At 40.2% G+C, this 16301-nt stretch overlaps 1 protein-coding gene across 2 annotated transcripts; it reads right to left on the reverse strand.

Moving 5' to 3' along the window:
- Positions 1 to 716: 716 nt before the first annotated feature.
- On the reverse strand, positions 717 to 6603 carry LOC106570351 (uncharacterized). Of its 2 annotated transcripts, none has more exons than XM_045694831.1 (6): positions 6384 to 6603; positions 5204 to 5250; positions 4967 to 5022; positions 4230 to 4615; positions 3884 to 4010; positions 717 to 3693 (listed from the first exon to the last, which is right to left on the reverse strand). In XM_045694831.1, exons 2-6 carry the CDS (start codon positions 5206 to 5208, stop codon positions 3644 to 3646), a joined length of 624 nt encoding a protein of 207 aa, XP_045550787.1. In that variant the 5' UTR covers positions 5209 to 5250; positions 6384 to 6603; the 3' UTR covers positions 717 to 3643. The 2 variants fall into 2 exon arrangements, with proteins under 2 accessions (XP_045550787.1, XP_013998037.1); XM_014142562.2 differs by lacking the exon at positions 6384 to 6603 and adding an exon at positions 5600 to 5842.
- Positions 6604 to 16301: the final 9698 nt, after the last annotated feature.

The following is a 16301-nucleotide window of genomic DNA, read 5'->3' on the forward strand; positions in this document are numbered from 1 at the left end:
GGAGACAGTAATAAACAAGAACCTGAGACAGCAACAGACAAGACACAGAGAAAGTGACAGAAGAGGGCAGATGGAGAGAGAACAGAGGTGGGTTGAGTACACAATAGACTGTATCACTTCAAGCTGTTCTATAGATTCTAATTAGTTATATTTATTTGCACAAATTATAAGAGGTGAAATACAGTGAAAAAGGAAAACATGGTTTACAAATACTTTGTAGGTGAGAGAATGTGTGTGTGTACTGTGGAATTCTTTAATTCCTGCATTTAGCTGTTGAGACCCCCTACTTGCTTTGGGCTAAGCCCCCAATGTCTTAAAATCCCAGAAACACCCCTGAATATAATCTAACTGCGTTAGTACAGGTAATAAAGTACATATATAAATTAATATATAAAGTTGTGTGAAATGCAGTGAATTCCCTTGATGCAAACGTGAAGACATCACAAGGAGAGAAAAACTATTCATTATTCTAGTTATTTTGGCCACAATCTCAGAGCTGCACCACAAGTAGCTTCCTGCTTCTTCTCCTCATCACCTTTCCTTAATCTGCACTGACATGACTGTACGTGAGAGCCAGTCCCCCTGTAGATATATCCCTAATATTGCTTCTACCTGTCAGTGTCCTGTTTTCTCAGATGGAGAAGAAACCACTACAGACTATTAAAATGCACCCATAGACCTAATCAACACTCACAAATAAAAATTATCCACAATACTTAATTTGTGTATATTTGTTTATTAGTGCACCAAATATGTGATTGGTCCAGCACAGAGTTTCTGAGGCAGATGAAGTGATTGGTTGGTAGTGTTGGAATCAGCTAAACTTTGATCATATAGGTAGTAAATGAATGATAGGAAATGAAAGAGACTATGTTAGAAGTTAATGGTTCTCTGAAGAAAGACAGAAGGCTTTGGAATGTGTTTGATGGAGGTGTGTTGATATAAGGAAGACAGATGGATATCTGTGGATTAGGTGAAGAAGGGGTTGAGGTCAGGAGGTGAGGGGTGAGGTCAGTTCCCCTTAAGGGAGTAATCAGGGTTGGTATCTGGTTACCTTCTTTCCTGTGGAGCCATAAACTGTAAGGAGGAGTGTCTTAAGTAGGATGCATATAAACTGTGATGTCTGAAATGTTTTGCTGTCTGATCACTGCTGTACAGAACCTTTGTGGATGATTAAACTTGGTTAAAGCTTCTCTAGTGTCCGTGAGTCATTTACTCTGAAAAATAAGAACCTAACAGTAGTGTAGACTCCTGTAGAGCTGTATGGTATGGTTCAGGAGTGACGCGGCAGGAAAAATGTGCAGGAGAGGTTTAAACAGGTAACATGCGTACTTTGGAGAGAGAAAAAAGTTAAACATTCAAAGTTTTAACATGTTTACTGAATTTTCTACCACTGCTGAAAACATACAGTCAGATAAGACTTTAAATGTCCAGACAATGATGACATGGTCCTGCATGCAGAGAAGATTCATAATTCACACATTTAGTAGGCCTAGTTTATTTGATGATGGACAAGATAGAAGTAAAACTTTGACACATTGAATTAACAACCAAAAGGATGTATCATGCATTGCATCTAGGGCTGTTAAGGTGACCATATTACCGCCCACCGGCAGTCACGAGTAATGACCGCAGTCAAATTCCATGTGACATTTAGTCCCGGGAACTACAATTCTCCAAAACTGCGCTCTGATGCCACTGATGGTCATTAGTAGCCTACCAAACAGACTAATGGCCTGGTACTCTGTGCTCTATTGTCCAATTAAATCAAATCAAACACTTCATGAGAGCCCTGACATTCAGTTTGCGTAGCGAGTGCTAGCAACTCATAGCTGGTTGATGCAAAGAATTAAATAAGTGTTCCTATAAGCCCTGTTGCGCAACATTTCTATAGGCTATGCAATTGCGTGAGAAAGAGTTTTGATGAGCTCTTTTAAAAAGAGGATCCCATCAGATTTCTATCGACTATATTTATTTCTCAACTTTCCTAATATTAAGCACATTGTTTTGCTTTACAACTGGAGTAGCCTACCTGGCTGGCATGAAAATGAACCTAGGGGAAAGCATCCTCCATTTTCTATTCAAGGACATACGGACTACATGTCTTTTTTCCCCTTCCCCTGTTCCAACAGGTGCATGATAATGGCCCATTCTAAATCAAAACCAATTTCACACATATTATTTAGTATGTGTAAAGACTAGAATAAATTGAAAATAGTTTGATGGGGGTGAGAATATTATCACTTGTGAATGATGCCCAGCGTGTGCAGTCTAAGGCAAGAAACAGCGCATGCATTTTTTGTGGGAGTTTTTCTAATCATAGTCACACGCATCATGTAGCCTAGCACATAGGCCTATATGTTTTGATAAGGTTGATTCATAACTAAAGTGGCCAAATAACTCCAAAAGTAGCATATAGTCCCAAGACCCCTGGAACACGGTTGGAGAGCCCATAGCCTACAGAGCCTAGTGAAATGGGTTCTTATAAGCCCAGTCATTGCGCAGTCGCGTGTGAACACAGAGTTTGACTGGCTACTATTTAAAAGAGGATCCCAGATTTCTCGTGTTATTATATTTATTGCTCAATTCTTAAAATGAAGCACCTTAATCCGCTTTACAAATGGTGTAGCCTACCTGGTATATTAAAAACATAACAGCACGTAACCTCCACTTGCTATTAGAGTGCAGGCTACAGATGCCAGATTTTTTTTTGGGGGGTGGGCCATTCTAAAAAATAAAAAAATATTCCACACATATAGGTTATATGTAAAGGCTATATGCAAAGGCTATATGCAAAGGCTATATGCAAAGGCTATATGTAAAGACCAGATTATATTGAGAATAGTCTGATGGGTGAGAATATTAGCAATGAGAGACTGATGAAATGTGTGCAGCCTGTGCAAGAAACAGAGCAAAGTGCTTGCCTTTCATGCAACTTTTTTTCTATTCATCATTACTCGCATCATGCATCCTTAGAATGTATTAGAAATCAAAACATATAGCCAAACGTTTGTATCACAACTAAAGTTGCATAAATAACTCTAAATTAAGCATATAAGAGGTTCTGTTTCTTTGTTAAATGCTCAACACAGAATAGCCGCATGTTTGCACTCCCTTGGAAATAATTTGGGGAAACATATATTTTCTATTTTATTCAGCTATGTTACATTTTATTGTTCTCACTATAAAATAATATAATTTAATGCCACGGGAATTATAAGCAATTATTGTCTGCTAAATTAACTAGCGTAACCCACAGCCATATGGCATAGCCAGATCAGGGACTAACATAAGGACAACTCAGAATATGCTATTCTGTTCTTCTGAAATAGGCTACATTTTCTTCATATCATATTGTTTCTTTAGACCTGCCCAAAATAATGGATTTATTGTGATGGTGTAGGCTATATTAAATAGATTTATTAGACTTTTTAAAATGTAGATGCACTCTATGGGTGGAATCCAGGAGATGCTAAATGTGTTTGTTAAATAACAGTCAAATACCATGACATCGGCAGGTATTTGCATTAACAATCCAAATTTCATGACCACCACAGCCCTACTAACACCATCATACACGTTAACTTGAAATAATGACCAGTTTTTGTCACTATGGGTCTATAAGTAGTGATTATATCGCTTCTTAAACAAGTACTGTTGGAGGTTCCACTGGTTCGGGATAGCTACAGGCACCTGTGAGGGAAGGGCAAAGGTACTTGTTAAGAAAGGAGTAAATTCAAAAACGGCAACTTTTCTAAACAGCAATTACTGTAACAGTATAAAACCAGTTAAATCTATCTTAACTTTTTATTATCACTGATCACAATGGATGGGCACACCAATAATGAGCTCTATTGGTGTGGTACACATTAAACCTGCCCACCTGCTCCTTTGATGGAGTTAAGACAACTCAGGAAGCTGGGTTTGGCTTGTCTCAGTAACTTCTGGTGCTCATTTTCAAGAATCCTCCCCACACTGCCCTGTCTTACCATGTCCCAGTCTTCCTTCGTCTACACAACAGAATGCAACGCAAAACAGCACAATGTAAGGGTTAGATATCAAGCATGATCACTCCTCAAGATTAGTAAATACACCTGATCTGTTATCAATATCAATATTAACAAAACTATACCAAATTACTACTAATAAATGTTACTCTACTTGAATCACTACATTTCAATTCTTACCAGCTATAACTACTGTTTGATTCACTACAGATTGATTCTCACCATGTCCTTAAAGCACTCCCCTCTGTAGAAGGACTTGAAGCCAGGATACTGAAGCCCAGAGTCAAAGACTTCCTTCAGGCTCAGAGCGACCAGGTGCATCTCCTCTCCGTCATAAGCATACACCTGACGGTCCTCACACAGCATTATGACCAGCTGGCCACTCTCTGTCGGGTAGGGGAGGTTTTCCACAGCTCCTAACACCTCCATCGTAACACTGTCTGGTAGGTAGAAGTTCCCCCACTCCTTAACTTCCTCTTCTCCTTTGTAGCACGTGTCATCCAGGCCCCCAATCTTCCACTCTGATTTCTCTGGCTTCTTGAGAGTAATACTCGCATGGCGATGTTTGCACACTGTGTCAGAGACTGATTTTCGGTATTTCTTTGCATCTGTTGACGATATTGAAAACAAAAGTGTCAAACTCAATTACTGGAGAGCCGGTGTCGAATATACGCAGGTTTTTGTTTTAGCCAAACGCATTATTGTATGCTAGGTCTATGTTCCACAACGTTAAATAGATCTTAAAGGCAACGTTTTGGTCAATATTTCTTCATTAGGGTTAAAACTCTGACCAAAACATGTTTCTTAAAATCAATTCTAAACGCTGTGGCATACAATAATATTACTGGTGACAAAAGCTGCTGCTGTAGGCTAACCAACTGCTTTGCAGCTACCATATTATCTCAAACCGTTGAGTGACCAAAGCCAAGGTATGATCAAGTCAACAAATCAATAGGTACCTCGTGTTTCTCCACATTCTATGAAATTGTTCTTAATGTCCTGATAGCCTGCAGATCTGTATGGGATACAGACCAACAGAGACAAACCGTCATGAGTTTTTATTAGATTAACACTGGATTTGTGTGTACAGTTCTCTAATGATTTCAACCCCACCACACATTATTTATTGCAGTGTCATTACAACACACTAACTAGATACATTTTAGTGAGTCTGCTCAATTTAATAAATCCCTTACGCCATCTCAGTATGTGATGTAGCCTGGTCAAGGGCAGTTGAAGTTTTCTGAAGGAGGAAGGAAACAGAATATAAAGACAGGACGCCTGAACAGTCACCATTAGAGCATCTCTCATGTTGCATAACGTTTGGACAACAAAAAACGCAGACATCAACTGCTATTATTGTCTGACAGCTTGTTCAACTGCTAATTTCAAGTAACATAAAAGGTCAAAAATATTTTGATATAATTAGATCTACTAAAAGAAAATGTTTGAAAGAAATGTTCTAAAACACAGACATAAAAATACCCTTAAAGCTATCAAAAGTGAAAGTGAAACTATTGAGCACAAAAACAACATGAAATGCAACCAACATACGCAATCATAATTTATTTCACCAATTTAATTAAGCCTACCTGCCACTATTCTTGTGAAGAAATGTCGTGAATTGGCAAGTATGACGCTTATATCCTAACTCTGTAGACACGAAGAGAAAATGGACAGCTGCACAATTCGCGACGCACAGAAATGTCTTCTGCTTGCTTTTCTGCGTTTGAAGTGAACATAATGTCACAGATGAGCCAGATGATTCACAGGATGTACAAGTGTGAAGCATCCGGTTGAAGTTTCCGCTCATTACCAAATATGTTGACTAAAGGAAACCCAGTGGCCGGCAGTGGGAGAAGATGGAGCGAGATGAGTTTTGGCCGACATTATATACATTTTCTCATCGATGAAACATTTGATCTCAATACACTTTTCTGTTCCCATAACTACAATCTGTTAGAGTGGACTAAGTTTTGTAGATTTTACCATTTGCCGAAGTTAAACACAATTGCGTTGTTTAGGAGTGCAAGGGCGAATTTAGTTATTGCACACGCATACCTCACAGAGTTGAGTTCCCTAACGGAAATATGAAAATACATGCTTGAACGCGCCAATAGGATCTCGTTAGCTCGTGCTTTGCTCTGCCCCCCTCCTTGCTTGTTCTGCCCACTATGACTCATTTGTTCACGTTGGAAACGGCAGGCTATGGTCTATCTTGGATTAGTTATAACAATCTTTGATACAGTATAGTATATTTATTTAACCTTTGTTTAACTAGGCAAGTCAATTATAACAACAAATTCTTATTTACAATGACGGCCTAGGAACAGTGGGTTAACTGCCTTGTTCAGGGTAGAACGACAGATTTTTTACCTTGTCAGCTCGAGGAGTCAATCTAGCAAACTTTCGGTTACTGGTCCAACGCTCTAACCACTAGGCTAGTAGTCTATGGTGTTTTTTTACTAGATTGTATGTAGAGGACTCATCTTTGTATCTGAGCCAGCTTCTGTGACAGTATGGGCTGCGCCATTGAGGCAATCTCCATTTTGAAGTTGTCCATTTTCTTCTTCAATATTGGCTGATCCCTCCTGATGACCCGGTTGGACATCCAGTCACACCCACTTGACTACATAAAAAATGTATACGGCCTTTTGGCCACTAGAGGCCTCTATCAAAGACACTACAGTATGAAGATAGGGATTTCAATTGGAGAGGCAGTTTTAGCCTATGACATGGGCGACGTTGGCTAGCTAAACTCATGCGCCGACACACCTCATCGGGTCTTTGTCACTTTCACGAAGTTGGAGTAATAACATGTTCAAATTCTAAATTGGCTCGAATCTAGGTTGTGACTTTAGATTTCGAGAAAATGAACAACTCAAACCCCGGCCTGGTCTACTTCGCAAGTGATTCCAAAAGTCTTGCGATGTTGCGTCTCTGGGTTTAGAAACTCTGTGCCTATAATCATTCTCTATGGTTTGAACACTGAAGGGTGGTTGTGACTAGAGAGAGTACAACTACTGTACGTTTTCGTAACAGGCTAGGAGAGCATTTTATTTAACCCTAACCCTTTTCTAACCTTAACCTAATTCTCATAACCTGCCATGTAAACGATCCTAACCAGCCACCTAAATGAGCCTAACCTGCCACCTAAATGATCATAACCTGTCCATATGGGGAGCAGCAGCTAGTGTCAACCATTTGCTCAGTAGGCCTACTATAAATACCACAAATTCTGCCACTAGAGAGCACCACCCAGACATTCTAGTGGTAAATAGAACAATAACAAAAAGTTTAGATGCCACAATTTCCCATAACCTGGGGATAATTCTAATGCACACAATCAAGAAAACAGAAGGGGCAGTCAGGTGAACAACATTAAGTTTATGGGTAAAATGAATAGAACACAAAATATATTATAGTAAGAACAGACAGCGGCTAGAAGATATCCCATTGTATAACCCCTGGCCCCAAATGTAGCCATAGGATTTATTCAATTATATCAAGGTTCTCTCAGTCTGATGGTAAATAAAAGATGAGGACATGGATAGACTATTATTTAAGCAGGTAGCCCCACTGAGACTAAAGTCTCTTTTGCAAAGGGAGCCCTGCATCAGAAGAGCAGCAATGAATTACACATTAAGTGCCCCTAAAAAAGTAGACCATGAACTGTTCATGACTCAGATATAGTTCAGCAATAGTAAAAGCTCCACAGTCAGTTTGCTAGCCTATAAAAAGCCTCACAAATAGCGCAGTACAGGAATGATGCTGAAACTGACTAAACAAATGCCTTGGTTTTTGTTCAGGGGGCTAACACCATTGTCTAGTATGCAGAAGAATTGCATTCAAACTGTTGGTCACACTCAGTAACTCCAAATAGTTATGCTAAACACTCATGCTAGCTTCTCTGGTGGCAAACATACAGGTGTTGTCTTAACTGATGCTGAAGACTGCTTTGTTCCAGTCATATGGGCCCATAGGGGTCTAGTCATAAGCAGTGAACTACTGTATATAGGAAATAGGGTGTCATTTGTGATGTAGTGTTTGATGCCTGAAACTGATTAGTCCCCAAGTAGCACAAACATCTAGCCCGATTCCGGCAACCCAGATATAAAACTGCTGGCCCGGGTCTGGCAGCCGGATCCATCCCGAGACCGAAATGAATGACGGTACAGACTAGGCCCGAGCCTGAACTGAGCCAAAGCTACAATTTTAGGACCAGAATATTCCCAGCAATGGCCCAAATCCACTCAATATTATATTAAAATGTAGGTAGTAATATTGCAGCTATTAAACAAACTATGAACAACAAAAAAAAAATACATGACATTCTCATTTTAAGACTAGATGAAATTGACTTGAAAAAAATAATTGTATTTCACCTTTATTTAACCAGGTAGGCCAGTTGAGAACAAGTTCTCATTTACAACTGCGACCTGGCCAAGATAAAGCAAAGCAGTGCGACAAAAACAGAGTTAGACATAAACGTACAGTCAATAGTACAAAAGAAATATAAAATTCTATGAACAATGTGTGCAAATGTAGAAGAGTAGGGAGGTAGGCAATAAACAGGCCCTAGAGGCAAAAATAATTTCAATTTTGCATTAATACTGGAGTGATGGATGTGCAGATGATGTGCAAGTAGAGATACTGGGGTGCAAAAGAGCAAGAGGGTAAGTAATATGGGGATGAGGTCGGGTGTGCTATTTACAGATTGGCTGTGTACAGGTGCAGTGATCGGTAAGCTGCTCAGACAGCTGATACTTAAAGTTAGAGAGGGAGATATAAGACTTCAGCTTCAGATTTTTGCAATTCGTTCCAGTCATTGGCAGCAGAGAACTGGAAGGAAACACTCATCCCTCAACAGGCACTACGCATGTATAGTAGCATGGATGAATCCAAATAAATGTCACTAGAAAACAGCTTAAACGCAAATTCAGCTACTTTGATGTTATTCTTTCTGTTGAGTTGACGTGACTGTGTTAGACGTAGTTGGCTAGCTAGCAAGCAAGGGATAAGAACACTGCCAGCCAGCTTAGCAATCAAACAAAGGGAATTAACAACCAGCCCGCTTCTCTAGCAACCTAACTGATAGAACTAACAACCAGATTAGGATGAAATAGTATGAATTTACTTCTTAAAATATAAATTAAAACATTTTTACCGGTAAATGTGTGGTTGTTTTCTTTGGCAACCATCGTATAAGCAGGATCAACGCCTCCGCTCTGTACATCATCTGGAGCTAATAAACTCAGGCAGTACCAAGTAGTCCATTATTTCCAGATAATGTACAAAGTGTCAGCGTTTATCCATTAAAATGTATGTGTGTGTATGTATGTAAATGCATCCATGTCTCTGGGTCTATCCGCCCTCTCCTGGCTGCGTGTTCGGTCCTCTCCTTTCTGCCTCTGTCTGGCGCAAGCTACAGCCACCTTATGACAAACTTCTCCGTCTCTCCATCTGTAGCCTTGGATGTGAAAGTTTCTCCTGACAGCACCTTTGAAAAACAGGAACAAAAAAAAGAGCAAAAGTAGTAGTTACAACAATTAGTCAGATTGACACCACACAAAAATCCTAGGAATCACAATCCAGACCTCAAATATCAACACAATAACCAGAGGTTTTCAATTTCAACACTGAGTCAAACCGATCAAGAGATATACATTGAAATAAAAGAGGCCAGAAATGTTCCATACGCACAAAAAGCTTATTTCTCTCACTTTGTGCACACGTGTTCACATACCCGTTTGTGAGAATTTCTCCTTTGCCAAGATAATCCATCCACCTGACAGGTGTGGCATATCAAGAAGCTGATTAAACAGCATGATCGTTACACAGGTGCACCTTGTGCTGGTGACAAAAGGCCTCTAAAATGTGCAGTTGTCACAACACTGCAGATGTATCAAGTTTGGAATTGGCATGCTGACTGCAGGAATGTCCACCAGAGCTGTTGCCAGAGAATGTAATGTTAATTTCTCTAGAAAATAAAGGAAAGCCGCACAATCTAAGAGCTCAGATGCAAAAATGTAATAACCAACGTTTCGACAGCGAAGCTGTCTTCATCATCATACCCTGATGAAGACAGCTTCGCTGTCGAAACGTTGGTTATTACATTTTTGCATCTGAGCTCTTAGAGTGTGCGGCTTTCCTTTATTTTCTAGTGTTCTACTCCGCTAGCCAGCACCTCGCCTTTAAAGGTGTGCGTTTCTTTTTTCTAGAATGTTAATTTCTCTACCATAAAACATAGTTTTAGAGAATTTGGCAGTATGTCCAACCGGTCTCTCAACCACATGTATGGCGTTGTGTGGACGAGCGGTTGCTGATGTCAACGTTGTGAACAGAGTGCCCCATGATGGCGATGGGGTTATAGTATGAGCAGACAGGCATAAGCTATGGACAATGAACGCATTTTATGAATGCAATTTGAATGCACAGAGATACCATGATGAGATCCTGAGGCCCATTGTCGTGCCATTCAGATCGGCCCTGTGGTTCCGGAGGAGATGTAATTTAGGTGTTTTTCACAAAATTAAAAAATGGTGGAAAACCCATCATGGCTGATCTTATGAATTAATTACGCTTCACCATCTGGCAGTCCATCGGACAAATCTGTCTTTGGAGGATGCCAGGAGAACACTACCTGCCTCAATGAACAGTGCCAACTGTAAAGTTTGGTGGAGTTTGAATAATGGTCTGGGGCTGTTTTTCATGGTTCGAGCTAGGTTCCTTAGTTCCAGCGAAGGGAAATCTTAAAGCTACAGCATACAATGACATTGTAGACAATTCTGTGCTTCCAACTTTGTGGAAACAGTTTGGGGAAGGCCCTTGCTTGGTTCAGCATGACAATGCCCCCATGTACAAAGTGAGGTCCATGCAGAAATGCTTTGTTGAGTTTGGTGTGGAAGAACTTGACTGGCCTGCACAGAGCCGTGACATCAACCCCATTGAACACCTTTGGGATGAATTGGAACGCCGACTGTGAGCTAGGCCTAATCGCCTAGAATTTGAGTCTAACCTCACTAACGCTTGTGGCTGAATGGAAGCAAGTCCCCACAGCAATATTCCAACATTTAGTGGAAAGCCTTCCCGGAAGAGTGGGGGCTGTTATAGCAGCAAAGGGGGGACCAACTTCATATTAAATGCCCGTGATTTTGGAATGAGATGCTCGACGATCAGGTGTCCACATCTTTGGTCATGTAGTGTAATTAATACATAGAGAACCAGTCAAAAGTTTGGACATACCTACTCATTCAAGGGTTTTACTTTATTTGTACTATTTTCTACATTGTAGAATAATAGTGAAGACATCAAAACTATGAAATAACACATGGAATCATGTAGTAACCCCCAAAGAAAGTTAATACAGAAGCCCTATTTGGTCAAAAATATTATGGGAAGAACAGCTTAAATAAGCAGAGAAAGGACAGTTCATCATTACTTTAACATTGACTGACCTTTATATCTGGAAAATTTCAAGAACTTATTAGCTTTCACCCAGCTAATAAGATTTCACCCAGCTTTCACCCAGCTAATAAGATTTCACCCAGCTTTGCTGTTGAACCCCTAATTATATTGGATAACATTTCAGTTTAAATTTACTTGTAAATATGCATTAAAAACCTACCTAAAATGATGACCTCAGCACCATGCTTTTCAGGGCTGGCTTGCCTGTCCACTGTTGTTTCACACATACGTTTCTGGCTGTGAACAGTCTGACTATTTGGCGCATGGTGGAGAAACAGAGTCTGCTGGCAGGGAGACAAACAAGAAGGCTGGCAGAGTCTGCTGGCAGGGAGACAAACAAGAGCATCATGTCAAAGGAGCTTTAGCAGACTGTTGATATTTGGTTACTAACATAATTATGTTAGTCCTGCAATAAACTATTTTGATTGAATCCCATTCTGACCCCCCCTTGACAGTGACTTTGCTAATAGCTACACTACATGACCAAAAGTATGTGGACACCTGCAAATCAAACATCTCATTCAAATATCACTGGCATTAATAGGAAGTTGGTCTCCACCTTTGCTGCTATAACAGCCTCCACTCTTCTGGAAAGGCTTTCCACTAGATGTTGGAAATTTGCTGCTGGGACTTGCTTACATTCAGCCATGAGAGCATTAGTGAGGTCGGCACTGATGTTGGCCAATTAGGACTAGCTCGCAGTCAGCGTTCCAATTCATCCCAAAGGTGTTCGATGGGGTTGAAGTCAGGTCTTTGTGCAGGCCAGTCAAGTTATTCCACACTGATCTTGACAAACCATTTCTGCATGGACCTCGCTTTGTGCACGGGGGCACTGTCATGCTGAAACAGGAAAGGGCCTTCCCCAAACTGTTGCCACAGAGTTCGAAGCACAGAATCGTCTAGAATGTCATTGTATGCTGTAGACTTAAGATACCCCTTTAATGGAACTAAGGGGCCTAGCCGAACCATGAAAAACAGACCCAGAACATTATTCCTCCTCCACCAAAATGTACAGTTGGCACTATTAATTGGGGCAGGTAGCATTCATGAAGCTCCCGACAAACAGTTATTATACTGACGTTGCTTCCAAAGGCAGTTTGGAGCTCGGTAGTGAGGACAGATGATTTCTATGCACTTCAGCGGTCCCGTTCTGTGAGCTTGTGTGGCCCATGGTTAACAACTCCTCGATTAATACCTATTGTAGGTTAGTCGAACAAGAAGCCATGTCAGTATATACGAGACAAACAAACCACATTCAGAAGAATCTCACTAGAACAGGCACAATGAAAGATTCAGCTTTGGTTATTAAACCTGCAGACAAGGGGGGTGCTGTGGTTGTTTTAGACTATGGAAAATGTAAAGAAGAAATTCAGAGACAACTCAGTAATGAACGTTTCTATAGAAAACTGAGTGTTGATCCCACACAGGTGTTCCAAAAGGATATATGCTCTAATCTGGAGCAAGCCCTATTAAACCACCTTCTCAAAACCTGAATATGAATATCTTTGCTGCAAATGTGCCATACGTTCATGCCTGTACATTTTACCAAAATTACAAACCTAAAACACAAGGCAATTATCCAGGCAGACCAGTGGTTGCAGGAATAGGCTCAATGCTAGAGCCATTGTCGAACTTTGTAGACTCTTATTAAAACTCATGTGCAAGCATTGCCATCTTATGTAAAAGACTCTATAGACTTCATAAACAAGATCTCACCAATAACGGGTTTAAAAGAAGACTGTATTTTGGTCACATTAGATGTGGAGAGTCTATATACCAGCATTCCCCATGTGGAGGGGCTGGCAGCACTAGCTCACTATTTGGGAGACAGAGATACTAATGAATATTCACCAACAAACTTCATTCTAGAACTGGCTGAATATGTTCTGATGTATAACTATTTTAGGTTTGATGATGAATACTACCTCCAAACGAATGGAACATCGATGGGTTCCACATTCGCGCCGAGCTATGCTAACCTTTATGTGGGTCTTTTTGAAGAACGTTTTGCTAATAATGAAAACGAAAATCCAATTTTGAATAAAGTCCTGAAGTGGTATCGATATATTGACATTTTTTGCATATGGGAAGGAACTGAACAAGAGCTGTCAGATTTTATGGCACTACTCAATGACATTGACCACAATCTCAAATTCACTATTGAATGTGACACTCAACGCGTTCATTACCTCGATATGTGGATTGAGAAATCAAATGGAACCCTGTTTACAACTCTGTATAGAAAAGAAACGGACAGAAATACTCTATTACAGGGGGACAGCTTCCATCCTGAGCCATTAAAAAGAGGACTTCCTAGAAGCCAATTTTTCAGACTGCGCCGTATATGCCACTCCAGAGGATTATCTAGAAAAAGCATCAGAGATGAGCAATAGGTTTCTAAGAGGCTATTCGCCACAATGTCTGGATGAAGCTCTTAACATGGCATTAGAGAAAACACGAGATGAACTGCTACAAAAAAAGACCCGCTAAAACTAAAGAACACTCCGTAATGTTCACAACCACATATACTTTGAACTCAAGAAAAGTGGGAGGTGTGGTCATGAAACACTGGCATATTTTATCATCCGACCCAGCTTTGCCGGCTGAATTTAAAAATCCACCACTTACTGTGTATAGGAGAGGTCGCAATTTACGCGATAAATTGGTTCATGCCAACTACCAGCCACAAAATAAAATCTGCCAGGCTCTTTTACGCCCTCTACCAAATGGTAGCTATAAATGCAGAGGATGCGCACAGTGCAACAATATGATAAAGTGTGAATATTTCTGCCACCCCCACACAGGAAAACGGTTCCAATAAATTACATTATTACGTGTTCCACCACCCATTATTAAATGTCCATGTGGGCTCTGGCTATGATGCGGGCACCCCTGGCTACCCCCTAAGTAGATAGCCCGGCATCACAGGGCTAGCTATTTAGACACCCACCAAGTTTAGCCCTCACCAAAGTCAGATTTACTATAAGAAAAATGTTATTACCTTTGCTGTTCTTCGTCAGAATGCACTCCCAGGACTTCTACTTCAATAACAAATGTTGGTTTGGTTCAAAATAATCCATAGTTATGTTCAAATATCCTCTGTTTTGTTCGTGCGTTCAAGACACTATCCGAAGTGTAAAGAAGGGTGACTCGCACGACGCGTTTCGTGACAAAATAATTCTAAATATTCCATTACCGTACTTCGAAGCATGTCAACCGCTGTTTAAAATCAATTTTTATGCCATTTTTCTCGTAAAAAAGCGATAATATTCCGACCGGGAAAGCATGTTTACGTTCAAAGAGAGAAAATAAAAACATGGGATCCCCTCGTGCACGAGCCTCAGTCTGATGGTCCTCTGATCGGCCACTTGCCGAAGGCGCTAAAGTTTTTCAGCCAGTGGCTGGAATTACATCATTCAGCTTTTTCCCGGGTTCTGAGAGCCTATGGGAGCCGTAGGAAGTGTCACGTTACAGCAAAGATCCTAAATTTTCAATAAACAGAGCCAAGAAGCCCAAGGAATGGTCAGAGAGGGTACTTCCTGTACAGAATCTTCTCAGGTTTTTGCCTGCCATATGACTTCTGTTATACTCACAGACACCATTCAAACAGTTTTAGAAACTTTAGGGTGTTTTCTATCCAAGCCGTTTTTTATCCGGCCGTGTAAATACTGCCCCCTAGCCCTAACAGGTTATACAACGTTTGACATGTTTGAACGAACTTAAATATATATTTTTTGCACATTCGTGACGAGATGTCCCGCGCACTACGATACATTTTGAGTAGCCTTCGGAACGCGCTAACAAGAAGAAGCTATTGGGACATAAATTATTAACTTTTTCGAACAAAACTACATTTGTTGTGGACCTGGGATGCCTGGAAGTGCCTTCTGATGAAGATAATCAAAGGTAAGGGAATATTTACAATAGTATACAAGAGTAGATTTGATATTAGATTGTTCCAAGATGGCGCTAACCTGTATCGCTAGCCTATTTTTCTGAGTATAGCGTCCCCTTTTATTGCAAAGTGTGATTTCCCAGTAAAGTTATTTTAAAATCTGGCAATGCGGGTGCTTTCACGAGATGTTAATCTATAATTCTTTGAATGACAATATTACATTTTAAAAATGTTTTCGAATAGTAATTTAGTAAATTGTAGTGCTAATTCACCGGATGCATTTGAGGGAAAATATTTTCTCAACGTCACGCGCCGATGTAAAATGCTGTTTTTATATATAAATATGAACTTTATCGAACAAAAGAATGCATGTATTGTGTAACATGATGTCCTAGGAGTGACCATCTGATGAAGATTGTCACAGGTTAGTGCTGCATTTAGCTGTGTTTTGGTTATTTGTGATGCATGTGGTTGGTCGGAAAATGGCGATGTGGCTACTTTGACGATGTACTCCTCTAACATAATCTAATGTTTTGCTTTTGCTGTAAAGGCTTTTTGAAATCGGACAACGTGGTTCGATTCAGGAGAGGTGTATCTATAAAACAATATAAAATAGTCCTATATTTGAGGGAAAAAAAGTATTAAATGTTGTTATGGTTCGGTTATGAATATGGCGATATGATTTTTCGCTGGATGTTGATCCCGCATGCGGGACGAGCGCTTCAAGAGGTTGTACAGGTAATAAAGTAGCTAAATACATGAATTAATAAATATATACAGTTGTGTGAAATGCAGTGGATGATCTTAATGCAACAGCGAAGACTTCAAACAGGAGAACAACAATGATTTTTTTTTCTAGTTAATTCAGGCTAATTCTCAGAGCTGCTAGGATGCACCTCAATAGTCTACAGTAGCTTCATGCTTTCTCTCCT

This window comes from Salmo salar, chromosome ssa14, assembly GCF_905237065.1.
Source record: "Salmo salar chromosome ssa14, Ssal_v3.1, whole genome shotgun sequence".
In the NCBI taxonomy this organism is placed as follows: Eukaryota; Metazoa; Chordata; class Actinopteri; order Salmoniformes; family Salmonidae; genus Salmo; species Salmo salar.

Coding starts and splice junctions, on each gene's coding strand:
- LOC106570351 (XM_045694831.1), bottom strand. Junction 4,011..4,229: donor GGGAGTGCTTTAAGGACATG/GTGAGAATCAAT, acceptor TCTGTTGTGTAG/ACGAAGGAAGACTGGGACAT. Junction 3,694..3,883: donor TAACTCCATCAAAGGAGCAG/GTGGGCAGGTTT, acceptor CTTCCCTCACAG/GTGCCTGTAGCTATCCCGAA.